At 38.2% G+C, this 26,043-nt stretch overlaps 1 gene segment (V, D, J or C); it reads left to right on the forward strand.

Moving 5' to 3' along the window:
* Positions 1-3,798: 3,798 nt before the first annotated feature.
* LOC138833355 (immunoglobulin kappa variable 2-30-like) lies at positions 3,799-24,809 on the forward strand. The segment is given in 2 exon segments: positions 3,799-3,805; positions 24,478-24,809. Coding segments are annotated over 2 exon segments (339 nt in total).
* Positions 24,810-26,043: the final 1,234 nt, after the last annotated feature.

Below are 26,043 nucleotides of genomic sequence, written 5' to 3' on the forward strand. Positions count from 1 at the left end.
AATCCACATTTGGAGGTTTCCTTTGGTGGCCATCTCCATCACCAGGTAGACATATTCCTCTCCCTGGATCACTTGGTATACCCTGACCATGTGAGGATGATTCAGAGCCTTACCAATTTCCACCTCACTGTCCACCAGGATGGGGTACTAAAAAAAGACAGTGGACTGTGTTGAAACCTTGTAATAGTGTTCATAGGTCCCAAAAGTCTGAGACTGAGGCCTTTTTCAAGTGGAACAATATTCACAGCCCTACCTGATCAACCTCTGTAACTTTGAAATACTGACAAGAGAACATCATTAATGCTTAAGTGTATCTTGCATCTCGTTCTATCACCTGGGTTGTTTTGTTGTAATGAACGTTTCTGAGGCCTAGAACTAAGGCATTGCACAGTGTAGGTCTTGGAAGATTCTCTAGTGTCCCTCAGTGTCCAGTGTGCATTTATCTGCCATGGTATAAAGTCTTTTACATGATGCTCTCAGTTCCATCTGAGAAACCAAAGGATGAAGGTGGAAATCTGTGAGCTCATTGAGCTATCTTAATAGGAGAAATATAGGTCTGGAATGTATATGAGCAAATGGAATATCTTTAAATCATGTATGGAACTTCTAACAGGCATAGTTAACCCAACATTTATCTATACTTGTAACATTTTGTAGAATACTAGTCAGAACCATGTCAGAGTTGATTCTATTCTCATCTCTGTCCAGCCATTTTACAAGTGTTCAGAGTGGCACTGATCTGATGTCTAATCTTGCCATGGCTTCACATTGTGCAAATATGTGGGTCAACAGGAAAGCAATAGTAAATGTTCACTGTGCCTCCCATGTGGTGCTGATGCTGGGGACTGGCAGTCTACTGCCATCATTGCTTTCCATCTCAGAATTTGGCCAACTGGTGATGGGCCTGGAGCTCACTTGGAAATATTTCCAGACATTGTCAACAAAATTTTATTATAATATATTAATGGAAAAATGAGAAATTATATTAAATATTTCCAGTCAACATTATAAATAGTAGAAAATCTTTCTTGAAAAACGCATACATAGAAAAAGCCACATAGCAAATATATAATCATTGCTACTGATTTTTCCCCCAAATCAGAAATATACTCATCATCGCTGAGCACTTGGTACAAATGCAAGATAGCTGATCCTTCGTAGTCCCAGGAATGACAGTCTGCATTTTAACAAGTTAGAAAGTATTCAGGGAATGTTTTGCAATCCACTCTTTAGGAGCTTTTTACCTCAGCAAATGAAACCTTTTAGGAAAAATGTTGGAATTTGGACTTGATATTTCTCCAGCTCTGTTCTTCCTTCTAAGGATTATTTTGATCCATATGAATTTTGGGGTTGCTTCTTCTATTTCATTGAAGAATGAGGTTGGAATATTGATAGGTATCACATTGAATTTGTAGATAGCCTTTGGAAGTATTGCAATATTCCCGATGTTAATCTTCCCAATCCAGGAGCATGGAAGGTATTTCCTCTTCCTTAGTTCTGCTTTAATTTCCTTTTTCAGATTTTTAATTTTTCATTGTAGAGGTCCCTCACTTCTTTAGTTAACTCCTAGATATTTCATTTTTTGTAGGGTAATTACAAAAGGAGTTGCTTTCCTGATTTCAGACAAGCTCTTTTCATTGTTGGCATACAGAAAAGCCATTGATTTTTGAGGGTTAATTTTATACCCTGCTACTTTGCCAAAGTATAACATGATACTGCCATTTACCAAAACTTAATCTTATTTCTATATTCTCACAAGAACCACTTTTGGATTGTGTATTATATTAGTTTCTGATAAAAACAATAATCAATATTTCTGGAACTAGCTACTTTCATTGCAATTACATATCATGCCATTCACAGTAAATGAATATTTAAATAATAAGGGAAATAATCTGTTTAGTCAGATTTTTTAATGCCAAGGAAATAGATTCTATTTTTCAGTATCATTGTATACCTGTTCACAAAATAAACACAAAGAAAAACATACAGGAACGATTTGGCAACACAACTCTTTAGAATATATATTTTGCTTCTTTTATATTTCAATAAGTCTTACTCATTAAGCAATACACAATTTGATTTATGCTAAAAAAATTTAAAAAGAAGAACCCTCTTATTTAGACTTTAAACAAATTGATACATAAAATGATGGTAGAAACTTCCTAGTTTGCATTCAAATATCACAGCTTCAATTTTCCTCCAATAAATCAAGTGTTTATTTATAGGTAAAGGTAAATCATTCCTGAATTATCTTAGGAAATCATTGTTTTCACTACATGAAAAATATAAGAACATTTTTTTTTAAAATATGTGATTTCTTTTTTAAATCTGTAGGACATGAGAAGTACAATAGAAGAGTTATAGAATATATATTTCTACAAACACACTATGAAGTGTGATGACCCTGCACACACAGCATTGTGCTGGACACTCACTGGAACCCTGCACAATGTGACAGTCCCAAACACAAACTCCCAAGATAGCCTAAGATTCTCAATGTAGCAGCAGCAGCTGCAAAGCTCAGAGGACTACAGGGAAAAAGACTTGGCTCAGGGGCAAATGTCTTCAGAGTCTTGAGAAAGAGTCATGAGAAGCTTGTCACGAGCACTGGGCAACCCTCATGCAAACACAGGAACAAATACTTGGCCAAAATAACCTGGTAGCCTCTTCTTCCCTCTATATTAAGAGCCTATTTTGAATACATTTTAGTAGGAAGTGGCTGTAAGTTCTCTTTAAATGTCATAGCTAACATCGCTAACAGTGAAGATCTGTCATGACCTCGGGAAGGGAACCTGACATCACTGCTGCTATTTGGCCCACTAAGGGCACTAACTCATGCCTGTTCCGGGCATCTGTCACTCTCCTAGAAGGAGATCATTGTGACCACAGATGAACCAAACATTAGAACTTCAGAATACTGGAAATAAGCAGTGACTGAATGGGAGAAACAGATTTACAAAAATAATAGCTTAGTCTACTATGCTACTTTCAATAACAGACTATACGTAGAAGATCACTAATGAAAAGGATTGAATCTTTCATTATTTACAAGTACAAAAAAATCATATCTTCAAGACATAAAATACATTACACCACCAACAACATAATATATTTTTCTTGAGCAAAATTCATTTTTATTAATAATTATGTGTATTTACTAAAAATTGTTAATAAATTTAAAAACAAAGACTCAAATTGTTTTCATTGATGAAAAAGGATGAAAGCACAAATCAATAGAAAAAAGAAACCTGAAATTTTTACAAATATAATGGTGGGAAAGCATTACATTTATTTTATTTTTTTTACTGTTATTGTAAAAATGATTTATAGAGGGGTTACAGTTACAAAAGCTAAGTAAAGACTACATTTTTCATACATTGCCTGTATATCTGATTTACAAAGTTGGTCTAAGAAGAAATCAAAAGGCATATTAAAAATATCATGTCAAAAAATACAACTGCTAAAATAAAATATTAAAACTTATGAGTTTCAAAAACATGGAAAGTGTAAAAATTTATAACCATGACTGCATACTTAATATCAGAATTCTCAAAATAAATTTATATTTGGAAAACTTCCTTTAACAAACTCACCTTTGTAATAGCTGAGATTTGTTTCATGCTGCAAGAATCATTAACACCTACAATATCTACAAAAGTTTCAAAAGTTAGCTAGGAGCAAGTGGTTTACACCTGTAATCCTAAACTATCCTGGATGCTGAGATCTGTGGATGGCTTTTCGAAGCCAACCCCAAACTCAGGCAGAAAAAATTGCATGAGAATCTATTTTGGGGACATGGCGGGTAGGGGGAAGGGGTTGTTGGCCTGAGGCCTAAACTGAAGGCCTGGGTGCTGTCCCTGAGCTTTTTTGCTCAAGGGTAGAACACTACCACCTAAACCACAGCTCCATGTCCACTTGTGAGTTCCAGGAACTTTCCTGATCAAGCTAATTTCAAACCACAATCCTCAGATCTCAGTCTTCTGAATAGCTAGGATTACAAGTGACCCACTCTTATCTCCAATAAACAATCAAAAAAGCTGGTAGTGAAGATGTGGCTCAACCTCGAGGGAAAAAGCTAAATTATAGCAGAACATTTTTTGGAAGATATTGGCCTAATTTACAGAGGTAGAGAATATCCACCTAAGAGGGATGATAGGAGTAGAACACAATTTAATATGTGACAATTGACACATGTATGCTTCTGGTAGGGTCTTGTCACAACTAACAGCCCATAAGTGGAGTGAAAATTTTGTATGAACAAAGAATAATGGGAATGTTAAAAGAGGTGACATTGATCAAGATATATCTTGCTGGGTTTTTTGTTGTTGTTTTGGTTTGGTTTTTTGTCGGTCATGGGGCTTGAACTCTGGGCCTGGGCGCTGTCCTTCCCTAAGCTCTTCAGCTCAAGGCGAGCGCTCTACCACTTGAGCTACAGCGCCACTTCCGGTTTTCTGGTGGTTTATGGGAGATAGGAGTCTTACGGTCTCTCCTGCCCGGGCTGGCTTTGAACCGCGATCCTCAGATCTCAGCCTCCTGAGTAGCTAGGATTAGAGGCATGAGCCACCAGCGCCCAGCATGTTGCTGTTTTTGTTTTCTTTTCCTTTTGTTTTGCTTGTATTTGAGAGAGTAAGGGAGGGCACATAAAATGTGGAACAAAGATGAACAAATACAGCAGTCATACACACTGGACACTATGTGGAAAATGAACTGGATAAATGATGAGTGGAGATGGGAGGGAAAGACTGGGAAAGGGTGACAGAAAAGGAAACATGGTTCACAGAGAATTGTACTCATTATTCATTATCTGATTCATGTAACTGTAACCCCTCTATATATCAACTCTACAATAACAATAAAATATTATAAAAAGATATAGTGTATTCTTTAACTGCTTGTTAAATGACAAGTCCTTTGTATAATTACTTAAAGACAATAAAAACAAACAAACAAATATAGTGAAAACAGGGTTTATACCATAGGGGAGGGATATACTCATAACCTTGCCCATGTAATTATAACCCCTCTGTATAGTATTTTCACAATAAAAAAAGAAATAGTTGAAACTAAGAAAAAGAAAAAAATAAAACAAACAAATATAACTATGTAATTGCATAAAATAACCATTTTTTCGTGGCAGAAACAAATATTCTCTTATCCCTAGAAATATTAATTTGATCTTTCAGTGTTCCAGATAAAGATTCATATCTTTCCAACTCTCTGGGTAAACATACCTTGTAACAACACTGGAGAGTTATAGTATGTGTGCACGTATGTGTGTGCAATTTTGTGTGCATACAGGTGTGAAGGGAGACATGGGGAAATGAAGAAAGGTGAGGATGGAAAGAGACACCTCCATGAATCTAAAGAGGGACTGTGTATTTAGGTATGGACACCAGAAGGAGGGGAGAGGACAGGAGATGGCAATAGTGGTATTGTAACTGAAATACAGTATGTAAACGTTATCAGTATAAAAACATCAGAAGTAAATAGCAGGGGAATAAAATATCCAGTGCTAAGTATGAGCAAATAAATTGTATGCATGTATGTATAGAGGTTTAAAAATGAAACGCCTTTAGACAGGTAATATATGCAAAGGGAGATGACAGGAAATGGAAGAAGAAGAGGGAATGAGGATTCATAAAATCTTGTTTCTCTAATCTTACAAGATGCAATTTTACAGTACGACCATTAGATGGCACATCTGACACTGCCCACACAAAGCTCCCTATGAGAAATACTAGAGGGGAAATAAGAGAACTATGTCTGCTGTCACTAGTGACACCCACTGGAACTCTGAACAGAGCAACAGCCCCAAACATAAACTCGCAGATAAGTAGCTTCTCCTAGCAGGATGGATTTGGGGATGAAAGTCTCTGCCCTTGCTGATTCTGAGACTGGAAGCTTGGCATTGCCTCTATCCCTGCATTCTGTATGGCACCAAAGCTGTCTCTAAAGGAAGGAGTTGTGTCCCCTGTATGTGTCCTTATGGAGAGTGACCTGCAAGAAGGACATGAATGTTAAGAATGCAGATATAACTCTGAAAACTTTACAGGATGGAATAGGAGAAACCCTACGTTTCCTTGGCGCAGGTCGAAATTTTCTTAATGAGACCCAGAAACACAACAAATCAAAGAAAGGTTGGATAAATGGGATTGCATGAAGTTGCAGAGCTTCTGCATGGCAAAGGATATAGCTAGCAAGATCAATAGAAAGCCCACGGATTGGGAGAAGATCTTCACTAGCCATACAACTGACAAGGGTCTCATATCTAAAATATACTTGGAACTCAAAAAATTAAATCCCCAACAACAAATCTTCAAAGAAACAACTGCCTAATAAATAAGTGGACTAAAGAATTAAAGAGAAACTTCACTGAAGAAGAAAGAAGGATGGCCAATAGACACATGAAGAAATGCTCAACCTCCCTAGCCATAAAAGAAATGCAACTCGAAGGATGGCCAATAGACACATGAAGAAATGTTCAGCATCCCTAGCCATAAAAGAAATGCAAATAAAAACAACATTGAGATATCACCTCACTCCAGTTAGAACGGCAAAAATCAAGAACTCTAACAACAACAGATGCTGGAGGGGATGTGGACAGAAAGGAACCTTATTCATTGTTGGTGGGAATGTAAACTTGTTCAACCACTTTGGAAAGCAGTATGGAGGTTCCTCAAAAGACTTCACATAGAACTCCCCTATGACCCAGCAATCCCACTTTGGGGCATTTACCCAAATGTTTACAAACAAGACCACACTAAATCTACCAGCACAACTATGTTTATTGCAGCATTATTTACCATAGCTAAGATATGGAACCAACCCAGATGCCCCTCAGTAGATGAATGGATCAAGAAAATGTGGTATATATACACAATGGAATTCTATGCCTCCATCAGAAAGAATGACATTGCCCCATTTGTTAGGAAATGGAAAAACTTGGAAAAAATTATATTAAGTGAAGTAAGCCAGGCCCAAAGAAACATAGGTTCCATTGTTTCCCTTATTTTTAATATCTAGTATATGTATGAGTCAAGCGGAAAAGGTCAGATAATATGATGTCAGGAAAATGAACCCTTAGATGTGTATTTTAATGTTTTTTTCTTTCATGCATGTGTTTCTAATGCATTTATAAGATTATCTCTTTGTTGCTTTGTATGTCCCTCCCCCACAGTATAACCCCTGCTTTCACTATATTTGATGTCAGTATAACTTGTGGAGGAGATGGGGAAAAACCAGTTGTTTAAGGATACAGGTGGACCTGTTGCAACAATGAGAAGTACAAGTTGTCATGTCCAAAACGAGCTTTACAACGTCGGTGCGGGGGGGGGGGGGGGAGAGGAGAAGGATTGGGATGGGGGGAGGGGGGAGGCTGGGAAGGGATGTGAAGGGTAAACAAAGGAGGAGGCTGCAATGCTTGGTAAGAAATGTACACATTATCCTGCCCATGTAATTGTAACTCCTCTGTACAGTATGTTCACAAATAAAATTAAATTAAAACAAAAAAGAAATGCAAATCAAAACAACATTGAGATACCACCTCACCCCAGTTAGAATGGCAAAAATCAAGAACTCTAATAACAACAGATGCTGGAGGAGATGTGGACAGAAGGGAACCTTACTTCATTGTTGGTGGGAATGTAAACTTGTTCAACCACTTTGGAAAGCAGTATGGAGATTCTTCAAAAGTCTTCACACAGAGCTCCCCTATGACCCAGCAATCCCACTTTTGGGCTTTTAACCAAATGTTTACAAACAAGACCACACTAAAGCTACCAGCACAACTATGTTTATTGCAGCATTATTTACCATAGCTAAGATATGGAAACAACCCAGATGCCCCTCAGTAGATGAAAGGATCAAGAAAATGATGTATATATACACAATGGAATTCTATGCCTCCATTAGAAAGAATGACATTGCCCCATTTGTTAGGAAATGGAAAAGCTTGGAAAAAATTATATTAAGTGAAGTAAGCCAGGCCCAAAGAAACATAGGTCCCATAGTTTCCCTTATTTGCAGTATCTAGTATATGTATGAGTCAAGCAGAAAAGGGCAGATAATGTGATGTTAGGAAAATGAACCCTTAGATATGTATTTAAATGTTTTTTTTCTTTCACACATTTGTTTCTAACGCATTTATAAGATTATTTCTTTGTTACTTTGTATGTCCCTCCCCCAGAGTATGATCCCTGCTTTCACTATATTTGATGTCGGTATAATTTATGGGGGAGAAGGGGGAAAATAAATCGTTTAAGGATACAGGTGGACCCATTGCAACAAAGAGAAGTACAAGTTGTCATGTCGAAAAGGAACTTTACAACTTTGGTGCGGGGGGAGGGGAGGATTTGGTTTTGGGGGTGTGGGGAGCCTGGGAAGGGATGTGAAGTGTAAACAAAGGAGGAGGCTGCAATGCTTGATAAGAAATGTGCTCATTATCTTCCACGTGTAATTGTAACCCCTCTGTACAGTCTGTTCACAATAAAAAAAGAATGCAGTCATAACATGCAGGTCAGAAAGGTGAGGGAAGGAGGGGAGACCCTGCAGATATGCAGCCCTGAAGGGATCAAATGCATACATCATGTCCAGTTGTGGGAGGGGAGAGGGAGCTGCAGTATCACTGCTGTCCCCATCAGGTTCCCAGAGCCCTCTGCAATGAGCAGGTAAGGACACAGATTTAGTCCTGAGCTTCATGATACTCAGTCTTAGAGTGAGTAAGGGCTACATGGTGACACACACTGAGAATTTTCTCAGTGTCAAAATTAAAAAATGATGATGTATACAATTAAAATCATGTTTATTAATGTATTAATTTAACAGGTGATTTACTACATATAAATAATACATGTATAACTTCTGCATTAATTTGTGGTGTGTTCCTCTATGTTCTGATAAGAAGGGCTCCAGTGGATTTAAGGCTCTGTCCTGAGGGCCCTGCTGACTTTCCACATTATCCCAGCCCCTCAGAATCAGTGAGAAAAGCCCTGGATCATCCTTTCACATAGTCAGCCCTGCTCTGAAGGCTGGGTCTCTCAGGCTTTCACCTTAGTCCCAGATGTCATTCAGGTTCATAGCCCAGACTATAAGCACTTTCCTTTCTTGGATGTATTATCTTCTTCCAGAAAGCTTCGTGAAAATGTCTGCTGGTTTTCCCCTCCAGCGAGGTCTTCAGCCTCATCTCCCAGTCAGATAGCTCCATCTGTCATAACCCATGGCCATGTATGCCTGCCCACAACTCTGATTTGAGGCTAGTATTCGAACTCTTCCATATATTCCAGTACCTGAAGTCTGTGTGGACTTGAAGTTCACAAGCTACATGTCCACACTTGCTGAAGTGAGCCCTGGAGCATGGATCATGGAAATTTAATGTGTTATCCTCAGAGCCTGGTTTCTTTTAACCATATAAGAGTAGAGGCTCTCAGGATCTCTCTTCCTCATCCAGTTAATATGTCCCCTATAATGTACTAGATAGTCTTCACATCTACAAAATAGCTAGCTGCCTTCTCCTTGTTTTCTTTAGTATCCGCTTTGTCCCAAAGTGCATAGGAGAGAGAGCAAATCTCCCCCAGACAAAGACAGTAGGAGATATACAGTGACCATATGATATGATTGGAAGTAAAATTTCAGAGGAGTGGCAACCTTGTAGACAGGATTATACATTATTGTCAAAAGAGGAAAGAAAAGCAGTGTAGAAAAATTCTTGAAACAGTTATGCTAGCATGTACTGCAGTGAGCACTAATGTTTAAGAAGGTGGAGGTGATGAAATAACTACTCTCGTGGCATTCTTGTAATGAATGGTTTTGAAGAGGCATCAAGTGGCCTATGGTTTGCCCATGGGCTACCACAGCAGAGCAGTGTTATCTTTATGCATCACTGTCTTGGGTTTGTTAACTTCTATGAGAGTACTCTGCTCATCATTTCCAGTTCTGACATTCTGCCCAATGGGATGAAGTCAGTCCACATGCTAATCTCCATGTGGTGAACACACCTTCATGTCACTCTAGCTTCACTGTCTGTGGTCACTTGTCCTTGATTCTCTATGTTGAAGACGTTCTCTCCACACTGTATAGATCTACTTCCTGTCCCCAACTTTGGCCTTGTTGCATTGTATCCATTCTGTATCTGGATCACACAGACTAAACACAGTAAACACTGCTTTCTTGTTGGTCACTGGTAGCTCATGCCTATAATGTTACACAAGAGGCTGAGATCTGAGGATTGTGGTTTGAACCAAACATTGGTTATAAGAGTCTATGAGACTCTTTTTTAAAGTTTTACTGTCAAGGTGAGATACAGAGGGGTTACAATTATATACAAAAAGTAGGAAGTGCATTTCTTGTGATAATCTTATTTCCAATTAAACACCAAAAGCCTGGAAATGAAGCTGTGGATTATGTTCTTTGAGAGCAAAAGCTTAGGGATTGACTTCAATCCCCAGGCAGAGCACACAAAATATTGTTTTATTTATGACCTAAATGATGTTGGTTTAGAGGACACTCCCGCTTCTGAGAAGGCAGTATTTCCAGTAATTAAGAAAGAATACACACATATCCTCAAAAGCTTAGTAAATATCTGGCACAGAAATGCATAATGCACACAAAACTAGATGAGGAGACATGTCTTTTCCTAAGCATTAAGGGGAAATGTCTCATGTGAACTATCATTGAGGGAGGCAATGCTTAAGTTTAAGAGCATTCAGAATAGAAGGAGGGCAGCCATTCATAAAAAGTGCCCAGGGCACCAATGCAAAGGCCAATGGACAGTCCATAAAACTCAGAGAGCATTTTACTTTATTGCATATATTTTATTTTATCTTCCATTAAACATTTTGAAATCTATTCCTCCCCAGCTGCTCACCAGGGCTTACAAGCCAAGCCGGCTCCAAAGGCACCTAGAACACCTGGCCCATAGCAGGTTTTTAAAAGTCAGTTAATATAGCTTTTGATTTTTGGAAAGATTTTGTAAAGAGAAAAATAGTCATTAAAATTTTAAGATGGTTTATTGCCAAAATATAATTGTATATGAAGTATAATATGATGTTTAGGTATGTTCACATATTTTACAATGACTTAAGCAGCGTAATTAACACGTTTGTTAATTACATTAAACATTGATTTCTTGTAGTCAAAGATTTTCTTGTTCAGTTAATCAAACCTTTTAGTAAAAATGTTATTTCAAGTGACATGTTAACATTTTTTGTACTTTCTTTTCTAAAAATACTTTACAGAGGGGTTGAAGTTTCAGGAGCTAGGTAATGAGTACATTTCCTATGGAGCATTGTTGCCTCCTCCTTTGTTTTTCCCCTACCATCCCTTCCCTCCCACTTCCACAACTACTCCCCACACACCGCAGTCCCGCAAAGTTGTAAATTTTGTTTTTAACATAGTGTCTTGTATATCTCAGTATTACAATGGGTCAAGCTGTATCCCTATTTAAGCATTTTCTTTTTTCCCCTACAGAAATTACAGAAGAGTATATAGAAGATGCAAGGCTAATACAAAATAGCTTGTGAAAAAGATTTTTGAAAAATAATATTATATGTTAGTCACTAAAATTTATAAAACAATTACTGATTACCACAGTATAATCTAATTTGAAGTACAATATAATTTTTGCATTTGCACACATTGTGCAATGATCTAAAGGAGTTAATTAACAAGTTAGTTTACCACTTTAAATTTTTATTTTTTTAATTTAATTTTATTTTATATGTGAACATACTATACTGAGGGGTTACAATTACATTGGCAGGATAATGCATACATTTCTTACCAAGCATTGCAGCCTCCTCCTTTGTTTACACTTCACATCCCTTCCCAGCCTCCCCCCTCCCCCCAATCCCAATCCTTCTCCTTCCCCCCCCCTTCCCCCCCTCCTGCACTCATTTTGGACATGACAACTTGTACTTCTCATTGTTGAAACAGGTCCACCTGTATCCTTAAACAACTGGTTTTTCCCCATCTCTTCCACAAGTTATACTGACATCAAATATAGTGAAAGCAGGGGTTATACTGGGGGGAGGGACATACAAAGCAACAAAAAATAATCTTACAGGATTCTTCACACCCCTCCCAAAAAAATAATAAAAAAAAACAAAACCGAAGAACTTTTTTTCTTCTTTTCTTCTTCTTTTCTTTCTTTTTTTTTGGTTTGATTTGCATTTCTTTTATGGCTAGGGATGTTGAACATTTCTTCATGTGTCTATTGGCCATCCTTCTTTCTTCTTCAGAGAAGTTTCTCTTTAAGTCTTTCGCCCACTTATTTATTGGGCAGTTGTTTCTTTTAGGATTTGTTGTTGGGAGGTTTAATTTTTTGAGTTCCAAGTATATTTTAGATATGAGACCCTTGTCCGTTGTATGGCTAGTAAAGATCTTCTCCCAATCCTTGGACTTTCTATTGATCTTGCTAGCTATGTCATTTGCCCTGCAAAAGCTCTGCAACTTTATGCAATCCCATTTGTCCAACCTTTCTTTGATTTGTTGTGTTTCCGGGTCTCTATTCAAAAAATTTCGGCCTGAGCCAAGAAGACCTAGGGTTTCTCCTATTCCATCCTGTATTGTTTTCAGAGTGTCTACTTTGACTTCAAGGTGTTTGATCCATTTGGAGTTGATTCTGGTGCAGGGTGATATATAAGGATCTAGCTTTAGTTGTCTACATGTAGATAACCAATTTTTCCAGCACCATTTACTGAAGAGGTTGTCTTTCTTCCATTCTATTGTTTTAGCTCCCTTATCGAAGATTAGATGGCTATAGGTCTGTAGGTTCATTTCTGGGTTTTCAATTCTATTCCATTGGTCCTGAGGTCTGTTCTCATGCCAATACCAAGCTGTTTTGATTATTATGGCTTTATAGTAGAGTTTGAAATTTGGTATTGATATTTCTCCAGCAGTGTTCTTTCCATAGAGGAGTGTTTTTGCTATTCGGGGTCTTTTATTGTTCCATATGAATTTTTGGATTGCCTCTTCTATTTCCTTGAAGAATGAGGTTGGAATTTTGATAGGTATTGCGTTGAATTTGTAGATAGCCTTGGGAAGTATTGCCATTTTCACGATGTTAATCTTTCCAATCCAGGAGCATGGGAGGCTTTGCCATTTTTTTAGTTCTGTGTTGATCTCCTTTTTCAAGATTTTAAAGTTTTCATCATAGAGGTCCTTCACTTCTTTAGTTAAGTTAATTCCTAGGTATTTTATTTTTTGTGGGGCTATTAAAAATGGAGTTGCTTTTCTAACTTCAGCCACACTTTCCTCATTGTTGGCATACAGAAAAGTCATTGATTTTGGGGGGTTAATTTTATACCCTGCTACTTTGCCAAAGTTTTGAATCAGCTTGAGTAATTTGGCAGTGGAGTCTATGGGATTCTTTAAATATAAGATCATGTCATCTGCAAAGAGGGAGAGTTTTATTTCTTCTTTCCCTATTTGGATCCCCTTTATGTCTGCATCTTGTCTTATTGCTGTAGCTAGGCATTCTAATACTAGATTTAAGAGAAGTGGAGAGAGTAGGCATCCTTGTCTTGTTCCTGAGTTAAGAGGAAATGGCTTTAGTTTTTCACCATTGAGTATAATGCTGGCTATAGGTTTGTCATATACAGCCTTTATTGTATTGAGGAATGTTCCATGGATTCCTAATTTTTCCAAAACCTTCATCATGAAGGGGTGTTGGATCTTGTTGAATGATTTTTCTGCATCTATTGAGGTAACCATGTGGTTCTTATTCTTTCTCCTGTTGATGTGATGAATAATATTAATTGATTTGCATATATTGAACCAGCTTTGCATCCCTGAAATGAATCCTGTTTGATCGTGGTGTATGATTTTTTGGATGAATTGTTGATGTCGACTGGCCAAATTTTTGTTGAGAAGTTTTGCATCAATATTCATCAAAGAAATGGATCTATATTTCTCTTTCTCTGATGAGTCCCTGCCTGGTTTTGGGATGAGGGTTATGATGGCTTCATAGAATGTGTTCGGTAGTGAGCTTTCTCTTTCAATTTCATTGAAGAGTTGGAGGAGTATTGGTGTGAGCTCTGCTTTGAAGGCCTTGTAAAATTCCGCTGTAAAAACCATCTGGTCCTGGACTTTTCTTAGCTGGGAGGTCTCTTATTGCTGTTTCTATTTCAGTGCTTGATTTGGGCCTGTTAAGATAGTTTAACTCATCTTGGTTTAGTTTTGGCATGTCAATATTTGCTAGGAAAAGGTCCATTTCTGTCATGTTCTCAAACTTATTAGCATAAAGTTTTGAGAAGTATTCCCTTATAGTGTTCTGAATCTTGGTTGTTTCCGTGGTGATGTTTCCATTCTCATCTCTGAGTTTATTAATTTGGGTGTGTTCTCTTCTTTTTCTGATAAGATTTGCTAAGGGTCTGTCAATTTTGTTAATTTTTTTGAAGAACCAACTCTTTGTTTTGTTGATTCTTTCTATAGTTTTTTTTGGATTCTAATTCATTTAATTCTGATTTAATTTTGATTATTTCTTTCTGTCTACAGGATTGGGGTTTATCTTGCTGCTCTTTTTCAAGGAGGTTTAGATGTGTCATTAAATTGTTAGTTTCAGATCTCTCCAATTTGTTGATGTAGGAGCTCAGAGCTATAAACTTGCCTCTGAGTACTGCCTTTGCTGTGTCCCAGAGGAGCAGTAATTTGTGTGTTCATTTTTGTTGAATAGCATGAACATTTGAATTTCCTTTCTAATCTCTTCCATGACCCACTCATGATTCAGCAGTGTGTTGTTCAGCCTCCATGTGATGCCAGACTTTCTCTGGTGGCTTTTGGTGTTGAGTTCGAATTTTATTCCCTCGTGGTCAGAGAGGATGCAAGGTATAAATTCAATGTTTCTGAATATGGACAAGTTTGCTTTGTGGCCCAAAATGTGGTCTATTTTACAAAACGTTCCGTGTGCTGCTGAGAAAAACGTGAATTCTGATGCTGCTGGGTGAAATGTTCGGTAGATGTCTGTTAAGTCTAGTTGATCATGCAGCTGTTTAGATCTGCGGTTTCTCTGTTGAGTTTTTGCCGAGTTGATCTATCTAGTGGGGAGAGTGGTGTGTTAAAATCCCCAACAATTAATGTCTTTGGATCTATGTGGGATTTGAGGGCAAGTCGTGTGTCTTTGATAAATTTGGGTGCTCCATTGTTTGGCGAATAGATATTTAGAATTGTAATATCCTCCTGAAGGAGAGATCCTTTAATTAGTATGTAGCGACCTTCTTTATCTCTTCTCACGAATTTTAATTTGAAGTCTATTTTATCTGATATTAGGATTGCAACTCCCGCCTGTTTATGGGGGCCGTTTGCTTGGTAGATTTTGTTCCAGCCTTTAACATTGAAAATGTGTTTGTTTTTACCGGCAAGATGTGACTCCTGCAGGCAGCAGATAGAAGGCTCTTGTTTTTAATCCAACTAGACAGTCTATGTCGCTTAATTGGAGAGTTCAGTCCGTTTAAGTTAAGAGATAGGACTGAGAGGTATTTGGGAGTTCCTGCCATGTTATCCACCTTCTTGGGGGCTGCGAAAACTGGGTTCTTCCTATGGTTTTGGATTCTCAGTTTGGGTGCAGTTTCTTGGCCTTTGTTGCGGTCTTGTTGGTTTTCTATGTGTAGGACATCTTTAAGAATCTTTTGTAGGGCTGGTTTGGTGGAGATGTATTGTTTCAATTTTTCTTTGCTATGGAAGGTTTTTATTTGGCCTTTAGATATGAAGGAGAGTTTAGCTGGATACAGTATTCTTGGTTGATAGTTGTTTGTTTTTAGGGCATGGCATACAACATTCCAGGCTCTTCTTGCTTTGATTGTCTCTGCTGAGAAATCTTAGGTGATTCTAATTCGTTTTCCTTTATAGGTGATTAACCTTTTCTCCTTGACAGCTTTAAGGATCTTTTCCTTGGTCTGAGTTGATCCTGTGTGGATTATAATGTGACAGTGGGATGTCCTTTTCTGGTCTGGTCTATTTGGGGTTCTAAAAGCTTCTTGTATCTGAATAGGCCTATCTTTTTGTGTGTTTGGGAAGTTCTCTGCTAGGATCCTGTTAAACAAATTTCCTAGACATCAACTTCTGTTTCTGTTTCTAGGTGCTCCTCTACACTCATTATCCTTAGGTTAGGCCTTCTGATGGTGTCTTCCAGGTGTTGGATAGATCTATCATATTTCTTGGACTTGTCTTGGATGGTTGTATGTTCTTTCTCTATAATATCTAGGCTGTCTTCAATCCCTGAGATTCGATCTTCTGCATGGTCTAACCTGCTGTCAAGACTCTCTGCTTTGTTTTTTTATCTCTTTTCCTTCTAATTGGTCAGTTTTGATAGCTTCAAGTTCTTGGTTGAAGCTCTGTTTTAGGTCTTGTATGAATTTCTTTACTTCCTTAATTTGGTGTTCAGTGTTTGTTCTCAAATCACTTAGTTGATTGGTTATGTTTACTTTGGACTCCCATTCCTTCTGTTGGGTTCCATTCAGCATTCCCTTTGTGGTCTCCCTGACTTCCTTCAGCTCTTTGTTAATGGATTCCATGAATGCCTTTAGTGATCTTTGTGTATTCTCTACCTGGTCTCTCAATTCCTGTATTACTCTTTGATTAACTTCCTCCCGTTTGTGGGATTCCTGTAGTTCTATTTCCTCCCATACGTGGGATTCCTACAGTTCTCTTTGAGTGTTCTCAGCCTGCTCACGCCATTCCTCCCTTTCTCTTTGAGTATTCTCAAGTTGTTCATGCAAATCCTGTATCAGTTTTTGAGTAGCTTCCTCACGCTTATGATATTCAGCTTTTGGGATGCCTCCTCTCTCTCCCTTTCACGCTCATACAGAGTCCTTTGTAAGTTGTCAAACTTCTCATTTATCATGTTTGCCAGCAGTGTTTGTAGAGCTATTTGGGAACTCTCCTCTGGATTATTCATTATCTGTTCTGACCCCTGACTATCAAGATAGGGAATTGAGATACCCGGATTTGCCATTTTTCTTGTGTTTTTCCGGCTTACTCTGCCCATTTGAGATGAAAATAGCACCAGTTTTGTGCTAGAACACTATCTTAAGGCAACCATCAATCAAAGTTTGCATTTGTATAGTCAATAGTCTACAGATACAATCTAGTTCAACAGATACATCTATTCAACATCAAACAAGTATATGCTAATGGGCTTCGAATCGCAGAGAAGAATTTGGAAAACCAGAAATTATTAGGGTTAGGGAGAGATGTGGGTAAAAAATAGGAATAGATTGGTGTGGGGAGGCACAGGGAGAGTTAACTATTTCCTAATCCCAATGCAGGAACTAAGTTGGCTAGGATGCAAGTAGAGAGGGAGAGAAAAAGAAGAAAGGGAAAGGGAAGTGAAAAGATACCAGAAAAAAATAGAAACGTAAAAATTAATATTATTATGGAGATTAAAAGACCATCTATTTAGAGAGGAATGTGAGTATATTAAGAGAAGGGAAGGGACATAGAGAAGTGAAAAACTTAAAAAAATGATTAAAATATTATATAGGTATAAAGAGGTAGTACTGATATTAAGGAATTTAAGTCTCAGAGGTTTTGAATTGAGTAATAAATTTGTGGATTAAGTGTGTACACAATGGGGGATAAGGTCTACTAGTTAACTACCTGTTTATCTGAGGATGTGCAGGACAAGAGTTAAGTCACATAAAGAAGGTCCAATGAGAGGAAAAGGTGAAAAGGATAAGAAAGGGAGAAAAAAAGATCAGAAGTTCAGTAGAGCTAGACAAAAACAAAAAGATCGTTAAGAAAGAAAAAGAGAAAGAAGACAAGAAAAGAAAGGAGAACGCACATTCACGTATTCCTAAAATAAAAATTATAAGATGAAAAAAAAGTTACTGGAAAACAATCTTTTTTTCAAAAAAGGCAAAAATTAAAGATTAATAAAATTTTAGAAAAGGAAAAAAATTATATATATATATACAGTACCAAAAATAAAAAAGAAAAGAAGAAGAAGAAAAAAAAAAGTTCTTTGATTTTTTTTTTAATTTTTTTGGGAGGGGTGGGAAGAATCCTGTATCTCCCTTTTGTCTGTAACCAGCCTCTTGTTGGAGTCTCTGGTCAGCTTGAGGTCCTGTGGCTTGATTGGTTTTTTAAGTCAGTTTGTTCAAACTGGCAGAAAAATGCTCTGCTTTACCCAAGATTTTGAGATCCCCCTCCCAGATTAGTTCAATGGGAGGGTGATCTGCTTTGAGAATCACAAAAGAGGGGGATGCAGTGGTGAGGCTAGGTTCTGGGTAGAGTTGAAGCCTTTCAACAATCAGTAGCTTTTCCCTGGTGCTATTTTGTGAAAAAACTCACAGAGCCCAGCCTGGAGCCATTCTCAGGGTTTCTGTTTTTCAATTGATTGTTGAGGCTGCTAGAGGGAGGGGCAGCATCTAGCTCTGGTTACCCAGTGAGGAAAGCCACTCCAATGGCTGTGGTGCCTGAGCTGGGTGACTTTTCCCTGGATGGAGCTGAGTCTGGCAGGTCACTTCACCGTTAAGTTCTTGTGACCTGCTAAATGACTCGTTTTATTCCAAGGCCTGAGTTGGAGCTGGCAGCTCCTCCGAGCTTTGTCGGTATCCAAGATGGAGATCACCGGTGCCTGGAGGGGGGGAGGGGTGGCCTTCCCTCCTCTGCTCCCTGAGAAGGAGTGAGGACGTCGGGCTTCTACTCACGCTGAGTCTTGGATCCTGGGTTGTCTCTGGTCTGCAAATTGCAGGATGAAGATGTCCGCTCCTTGTCGGTTCTTTCTGGTGTTGAGTAGAATCCGCTCGCCTGCTGCATCTGGCTCCTTCATCCCAGACTCTCTGTGTGAGCGCTCAGGTATGGCCCTGGCTGGGGTCTCTGCCACGACCCTGCCGCCGCCGCCATGGCGGCTGCTGGCAATCGCTCAGATGTGTCTTCTTGCCTTTGCTTTCCCTCTCTTTTCTAACTCTCTGTCCTGTGATGGCACACTTGGTGTGTTTCTCTGGCTTAGGTCTGTTCACTGGAACTCTAAAACTGCTTTCTATGCGAGAGCTTGTTCAGATTCCAGCTTCTCCTCCACCATCTTCCCGGAACACCCACCACTTTAAATATTTATTATTTTTGTGTAGTCAACTTTTTTCTTCAGGAACTAAGATCATTATAACAACTTATTTCTACTCATGTCTCAACAATACATCTAAAATTGCAATCTATCAGAAAATTTATCTTTTTCATGCTGAATATCACATAATTTATTATTAATTCTCAATGACACTGTCAGACTACTTTTGGAAGTCTAATGTATTATGAATTTGTTATTAACTTAAAAAACATAAAGACAAAATAACAAAAATTTTGTACCTCCATTTTGGAAGGTTTGGATCTAACATTTTTTGCTTGATCTTCTAAAAATAAAATACTCTTATTATTTTTCATTTCTTATTGTTATTATATAGGTGATGTACAAAGTGATTACAGTTACATAAGACAGGTAATAAATACATTAATTTTTGAACAGTGTTACCCCTTCCCCCATTTTCTCCCTTTCCTTCCTCCTAATCTTTGTCCCAAAAGTTTTATAGTTCATTTTCAACAATGTCTAGTGAGTATTACTGTTGCATTTGTTGACCATTTGTCCCAACATTCCTATGGCATCTCTTACTCTCTTCAAAATAAAACAAAACAAAATTTATATACAAGACAAAGGGTACAGAAAAGAAAAGCAGCCAGAAAGGAGAAAAAAACGCAAAAAACAAAAGAAATAAATATACAGATGAGTTACAATCACATGGGCAAGGTAATGAGTACATTTCTTTTTTTTTTTTTATTGTGAAAATACTGTACAGAGGGGTTACAATTACATGGACAAGATAATGTGTACATTTCTTATCAAGCATTGCAGCCTCCTCCTTTGTTTACCCTTCACATCCCTTCCCAGCAATCCCCTGCCCCCCCTCCCAATCCCCCTCACAACCAACCCCCCCACCCCCGCACCAAAGTTGTAAATTTCGTTTTTGACATGACAATTTGTACTTCTCATTGTTGCATCGGGTCCACCTATATCCTTAAAGAACTGGTTTTTCCCCATCTCCTCCACAAATTATACCGAAACCAAATATAGTGAAAGCAGGGGATATATTGTGGGGGAGGGACATACAAAGCTACAAAGAAATATTCTTATAAATGAGTTAGAAACAAATGCATGAAAAAAAAAACATTTAAATACATATCTAAGGGTTCATTTTCCTAACATCACATTATCTGCCCTTTCCTGCTTGATTCATACATATACTAGATATTGCAAATAAGGGAAACCATGTGACCTATGTTTCTTTGGGCGTGGCTTACTTCACTGAATATAATTTTTTCCAAGCCTTTCCATTTCCTATCAAATGGGGAAATGTCATTCTTTCTGATGGAGGCATAGAATTCCATTGTGTATATATACATCATTTTCTTGATCCTTTCATCTGCTGAGGGGCATCTGGGTTGGTTCCATATCTTAACTGTGGTATATAATGCTGCAATAAACATAGTTGTGCTAGTAGCTTTAGTGTGGTCTTGTTTGTAAACATTTGGGTAAATGCCCAAAAGTGGAATTGCTGGGTCATAGGGGAGGTCTTTGTGAAGTCTTTTCAGGAATCTCCATAATGCTTTCCAAAGTGGTTGAAAAAGTTTACACTCCCAACAAAAATGCATTAAGGTTCCCTTCTGTCCACATCCTCTCCAACATCTGTTGTTGTTAGAGTTCTTGATTATAGCCATTCTAACTGGGGTGAGGTGGTATCTCAATGTTGTTTTGAATTGCATTTCTTTTATGGCTAGGGAGGTTGAACATTTCTTCATATATCTATTGGCCATCCTTCTTTCTTCTTCAGAGAAATTTCTCTTCAATTCTTTAGCCCACTTATTTATTGGGCAGTTTTTTGAGGATTTGTTTTTGGGGGATTTAATTTTTTGAGTTCCAAGTGTATTTTAGATATGAGACCCTTGTCCATTCAATGGCTAGTGAAGATCTTCTCCCAATCCATGGGCTTTCCATTGATCTTGCTTACTATGTCCTTTGCCATGCAGAAGTTCTGCAACTTCATGCAATCCCATTTATCCAACCTTTCTTTAATTTGATGTGTTTCCTGGTCTCTATTAAGAAAATTGCGGCCTGAGCCAAGGAGGGCTAGGGTTTCTCCTATTCCATCCTGTAATGTTTTCATAGTGTCTGCTTTGACTCTGAGGTCTTTGATCCATTTGGAGTTGATTCTGTTGCAGGGTGATATATAAGGATCTAGCTTTAGTTTTCTACAAGTAGTTAACCAATATTGCTAGCACCATTGACTGAAGAGGTTGTCTTTCTTCCATTCTATTATTTTAACTCCCTTATTGAAGATTAGTTGGCTATATGTCTGTAGGTTCATTTCTGGGTTTTCAATTCTATTCCATTGGTCCTGAGGTCTGTTCTTATGCCAGTACCAAGCTGTTTTGCTTACTATGGCTTTATAGTAGATTTTGAAATTTGGTATTGATATTCCTCCAGTAGCGTCTCCGTTGAGGAGCGTTTTCGCTATTCAGGGTTTTTTATTGTTCCATATGAATTTTTGGATTGCCTCTTCTATTTCCTTGAAGAATGAGGTTGGAATTTTGATAGGTATCGCATTGAATTTGTAGCCTTGGGAAGTATTGCCATTTTCATGATGTTAATCTTTCCAATCCAGGAGCATGGGAGGTTTTGCCATTTTCTAAGTTCTGTTTTGATTTCCTTTTTCAAGATTTTAAAGTTTTCATCATAGAGGTCCTTCACTTCTTTGGTTCACTTAATTCCTGGTTATTTTATTTTTTGAGGGGCTATTAAAAATGGAGTTACTTTCCTAATTTCAGCCACACTTTTCTCATTGTTGGCATACAGAAAAGCCATTGATTTTTGTGGGTTAATTTTATACCCTGCTACTTTGCCAAAGTTTTGAATCAGCTTGAGTAATTTGGCAGTGGAGTCTATGGGATTCTTTAAATATAAGATCATGTCATCTGCAAAGAGGGAGAGTTTTATTTCTTCTTTCCCTATTTGGATCCCCTTTATGTCTGCATCTTGTCTTATTGCTGTAGCTAGGCATTCTAATACTAGATTGAAGAGAAGTGGAGAGAATGGACATCCTTGTCTTGTTCCTGAGTTAAGAGGAAATGGCTTTAGTTTTTCACGATTAAATATAATCCTGGCTGTAGGTTTGTCATATACAGTTTTTATCGTATTGAGGAATGTTCCATGGATTCCTAATTTTTCCAAAACCTTCATCATAAAGGAGTGTTGGATCTTGTTGAATGCTTTTTCTGCATCTATTGAGATAACCATGTGGTTCTTATTCTTGCTCCTGTTGATGTGATGAATAATATTAATTGATTTGCATATATTGAACCAGCTTTGCATCCCTGAAATGAATCCTGTTTGATCGTGGTGTATGATTTTTTTGGATGAATTGTTGAAGTCGGTTGGCCAAAATTTTGTTGGGAAGTTTTGCATAAATGTTCATCAAAGAAATGGGTCTATAGTTCTCTTTCTTTGATGAGTCCCTGCCTGGTTTTGGGATGAGGGTTATGATGGCTTCATAGAATGTGTTCTGTAATGAACTTTCTCTTTCAATTTATGAGTACATTTCTCATCAAGCCTTGTTGCCTCCTCCTTTGTTTCCCCTTCTGATCATTTCCCATCTACCCATACCACTCCCTGTCCCCCTGAAGTTCCCCAACCAACCCCACACACACCGGCCAAAGTTGTAAAGTTTGTTTTTCACCATAATGTCTTGTACATTTCATTTTTGTGATGGGTCCACCTGCTTCCCTATTTTCCCCTTAACTTCCACAAATTATATCAACATCAAATACAGTGAAAACAGGGGTTATGCCATGGTGGGGGGGCATACAAAGCAACAAAGAAATCATCATATAAGTATGTTAGAAACAACCACAAGAAAGAAAAAAAAAACATTTGAATCCTACCTTATGGTTCATTTCACCTAACATCAACTTATCTGACAATTTCTGCTTGTCTCAGACATATACTAGTTATTGCAAATAAAGGAAACCATTGGACCTATGCTTCTTTGAGCCTGGCTTACTTCACTTAATATAATTTTTTCCAAGTCTTTACATTCTTTCTGATGGAGGCATAGAATTCCATTGTGTATGTAACCACATTTTCTTGATACATTCATCTTTTGAGGGGCATCTGGGTTGGTTCCATATGTTAGCTATGGTAAATAATGTTGCAATAAACATAATTGTGCTGGTAGCTTTATTATAGTCTTGTTTGTGATCATTTGAGTAAATGCCCAAAAGTGGCATTGCTCGGTCATAGGAGAGCTCTATGTGGAATCTTTTGAGAAACCTCCATACTACTTTCCAAAGTGGTTGAACAAGTTTTTACTCCCAACAACAGAGCATTAATGTTCCCATCTGTCCACATCCCCTCCATCATCTGTTGTTATTAGAGTTCTTGCCTCTTCAGTAAATGGTGCTGTTAAAATTGCTTAATCACTTGTAGACAACCAAGGCTAGATCCTTATATATCACCCTGCAACAAAGCAACTCCAAATGGATAAAAGACCTCAAAGTCAAAGCAGACACCCTAAAAACATTACAGAATGGAATCAGAGAAACCCTAGTTCTCCTGGGTACAGGCCGAAATTTTCTTAAAAGAGACCCAGAAACACAACAAATCAAAGAAAGTTTGGACAAATAAGACTGCACAAAACTGAAGAGCTTCTCCATGGCAAAGGACATAGCTAGCAAGATCAATAGAAAGCCCACTGATTGGGAGAAGATCTTCACTAGCAATGCAATGGATTAGGGTCTCATATCTAAAATATACTTAGAACTTGAAAAATTAAATCCCCCAACAACAAATTCTCAAAGAAACAACTGCCCAAGAAATAAGAGGGCTAAAGACTTAAAGAGAAGGTTCTCTGAAGAGGAAAGAAGGATGGCCCATAGACTGTTCCTTTTTCTTTTCTTACACTGTTGCACCCACCTGGCTATTTGCATATTACTCCCTAAGGAGGACCTTCCTTTCTAAGTCTGAAATAAAGGCTCAGCTATGATCTTGCCTTGACCTGACTAGACTCCTCATTCCACTCCTAAAAATGAAGTCCTTGTCTCAGTTCCTATGTCTGTTAATGCTCTGGATCTCTGGTAAGGGCAAAGGGAAGTGAGGAATCGTTGAGGGTGGGAGGTGAGCTCTCATGGACAAGTGGTAATTTATCCATGTGTTAGATGTTCATGGTAGGGCAATGAGGTTTAGGTCTGAGAAAGTGAGAAACAGTCCAGAAAGAGCAAGAACCTGTGCTTGAGTGGAGACTCTGCTAGGTGGGAATACTGCTCTACTCCTAGAGACACTTTTGTGCTGCAAGAATATTACTTTTTATACTTAGTATTTTAAATTAAAAATTAAATCATGAATATGAATAAGAGGAAACATATATCTAAATAAAAGTAATTCATGCATGGCTCTCTATTTTTAAATATAACCTTGCTCTCTCTGCCTTATTCTAATTCCAGGATCCAGTGGAGATGTTGTGATGACCCAGACTCCAAGGTCCTTGCCTGTCACCCTGGGAGAGCCAGCCTCCATTTCCTGCAGGTCTAGTCAGAGCCTTCTGCATAGCAATGGAAACACCTATTTGCATTGGTTCCTACAGAAACCAGGCCAGTCTCCACATCGCCTGATCTATTTAGTTTCCAAACGAGATTCTGGGGTCCCAGACAGATTCAGTGGCAGTGGGTCAGGCACAGATTTCACACTGACAATCAGCAGGGTGGAGGCTGAAGATGTTGGACTTTATTACTGTTTACAAGGGACACATACTCCTCCCACAGTGATACAGCCTTGAACAAAAACCTGCCATCTGGCTGGGTCAGCTGCCCTCATGGCTGGCTGGTCTGGGGAGCAGCCCAGCAGATTGTGTGAGTCTGCCTAGGAGGAAGATATTGAGGTCACTCTGAGTAGAGGTGAAGAGTTTATGACAATACAACAAAATGCAATCTATAACAACCAGGAGAATAATTACCTGAATATAAAGACCAGATGAACCATTAGGTATTTATTGAAAATTCAATTTTCTCTTCAGTAATATTATAGCCAACCTTTACTCTAAAAACCAAGTGTCTTCTGTGATGATTATTCTCTTTGTGATGAATTTTATAATACTACCTTTCAGTACACGTAGACTACATCTTTTGATATGCTTTCTGTTCAGAACCTGGAATCCCAGTTGTGCCTTTTCTAGCTTCTGCTCTGTGTGTTCATCAAACCCTGCCTGACCATCAAGCCATCACCAGAGTTTGATCAGTGTCTCTCGGCTGGATCAACCTGGGGAACATACAAAATTGCACAAAGCAGAGTATTGTCTGCCTTCTATGTCCTGGGGCTCTGGCTCTACTTAAGAGAATGGTGTGTGGTGAAACCCTATAATATGGTTCATAGGTCCCAGAAGTCTGAGACTGAACTCTTTTTCAATGAGAGCTGTATTCACAATCTTACCTGGTCAACCTCTGTGGCTTTATATATATAAAAAAAACACATTTCAGGAGGGCATCATTCATCTTGTTTGCTTGGATCCACTTCTATCACCTTAGACACATGGAACTATGACATCTCACAGACCAGGACTTGGGGAATTCTCAAGTCTCCACCAGTGTCCAGTGTGCATCTGCTTCAGATGATATAAATTGTTTCTCCATGATGATCTCCAATCCATCTGGGAAAAAGTGGCATGAAGTTGGAAATGCTCTGATTTCATCAAGGTATCATTCATAGAAGAAGTGTAGGTCTGGAATGTATATGAACTTATGGAATAGCTTTAAGTTACTTATGGAAACATCTTAACAGGAACAATTAATTCAATGTTTATCCACAATTGTAGCATTTTGTAGAAGACCAGCCAGAAATGTCAGAGTTGATTCTCAGTTCTCCTCTCTGCTCAGGCATTTTAACAGAAGTTCCCATCAGATTTCTAATTCTCTCCTGGGCTCCTCATTGTCTCCTCACAAGTCTGTGAGTCATCAGAAAAGAAAAATAAAGTTTCACTGGGACTCCAGCATACTGCTTTTGCTGTATGATTGACA

Source organism: Dipodomys merriami, unplaced genomic scaffold (assembly GCF_024711535.1).
Source record: "Dipodomys merriami isolate MVZ:Mamm:240054 unplaced genomic scaffold, mDipMer1.0.p SCAF_204, whole genome shotgun sequence".
NCBI classification, from domain to species: Eukaryota; Metazoa; Chordata; class Mammalia; order Rodentia; family Heteromyidae; genus Dipodomys; species Dipodomys merriami.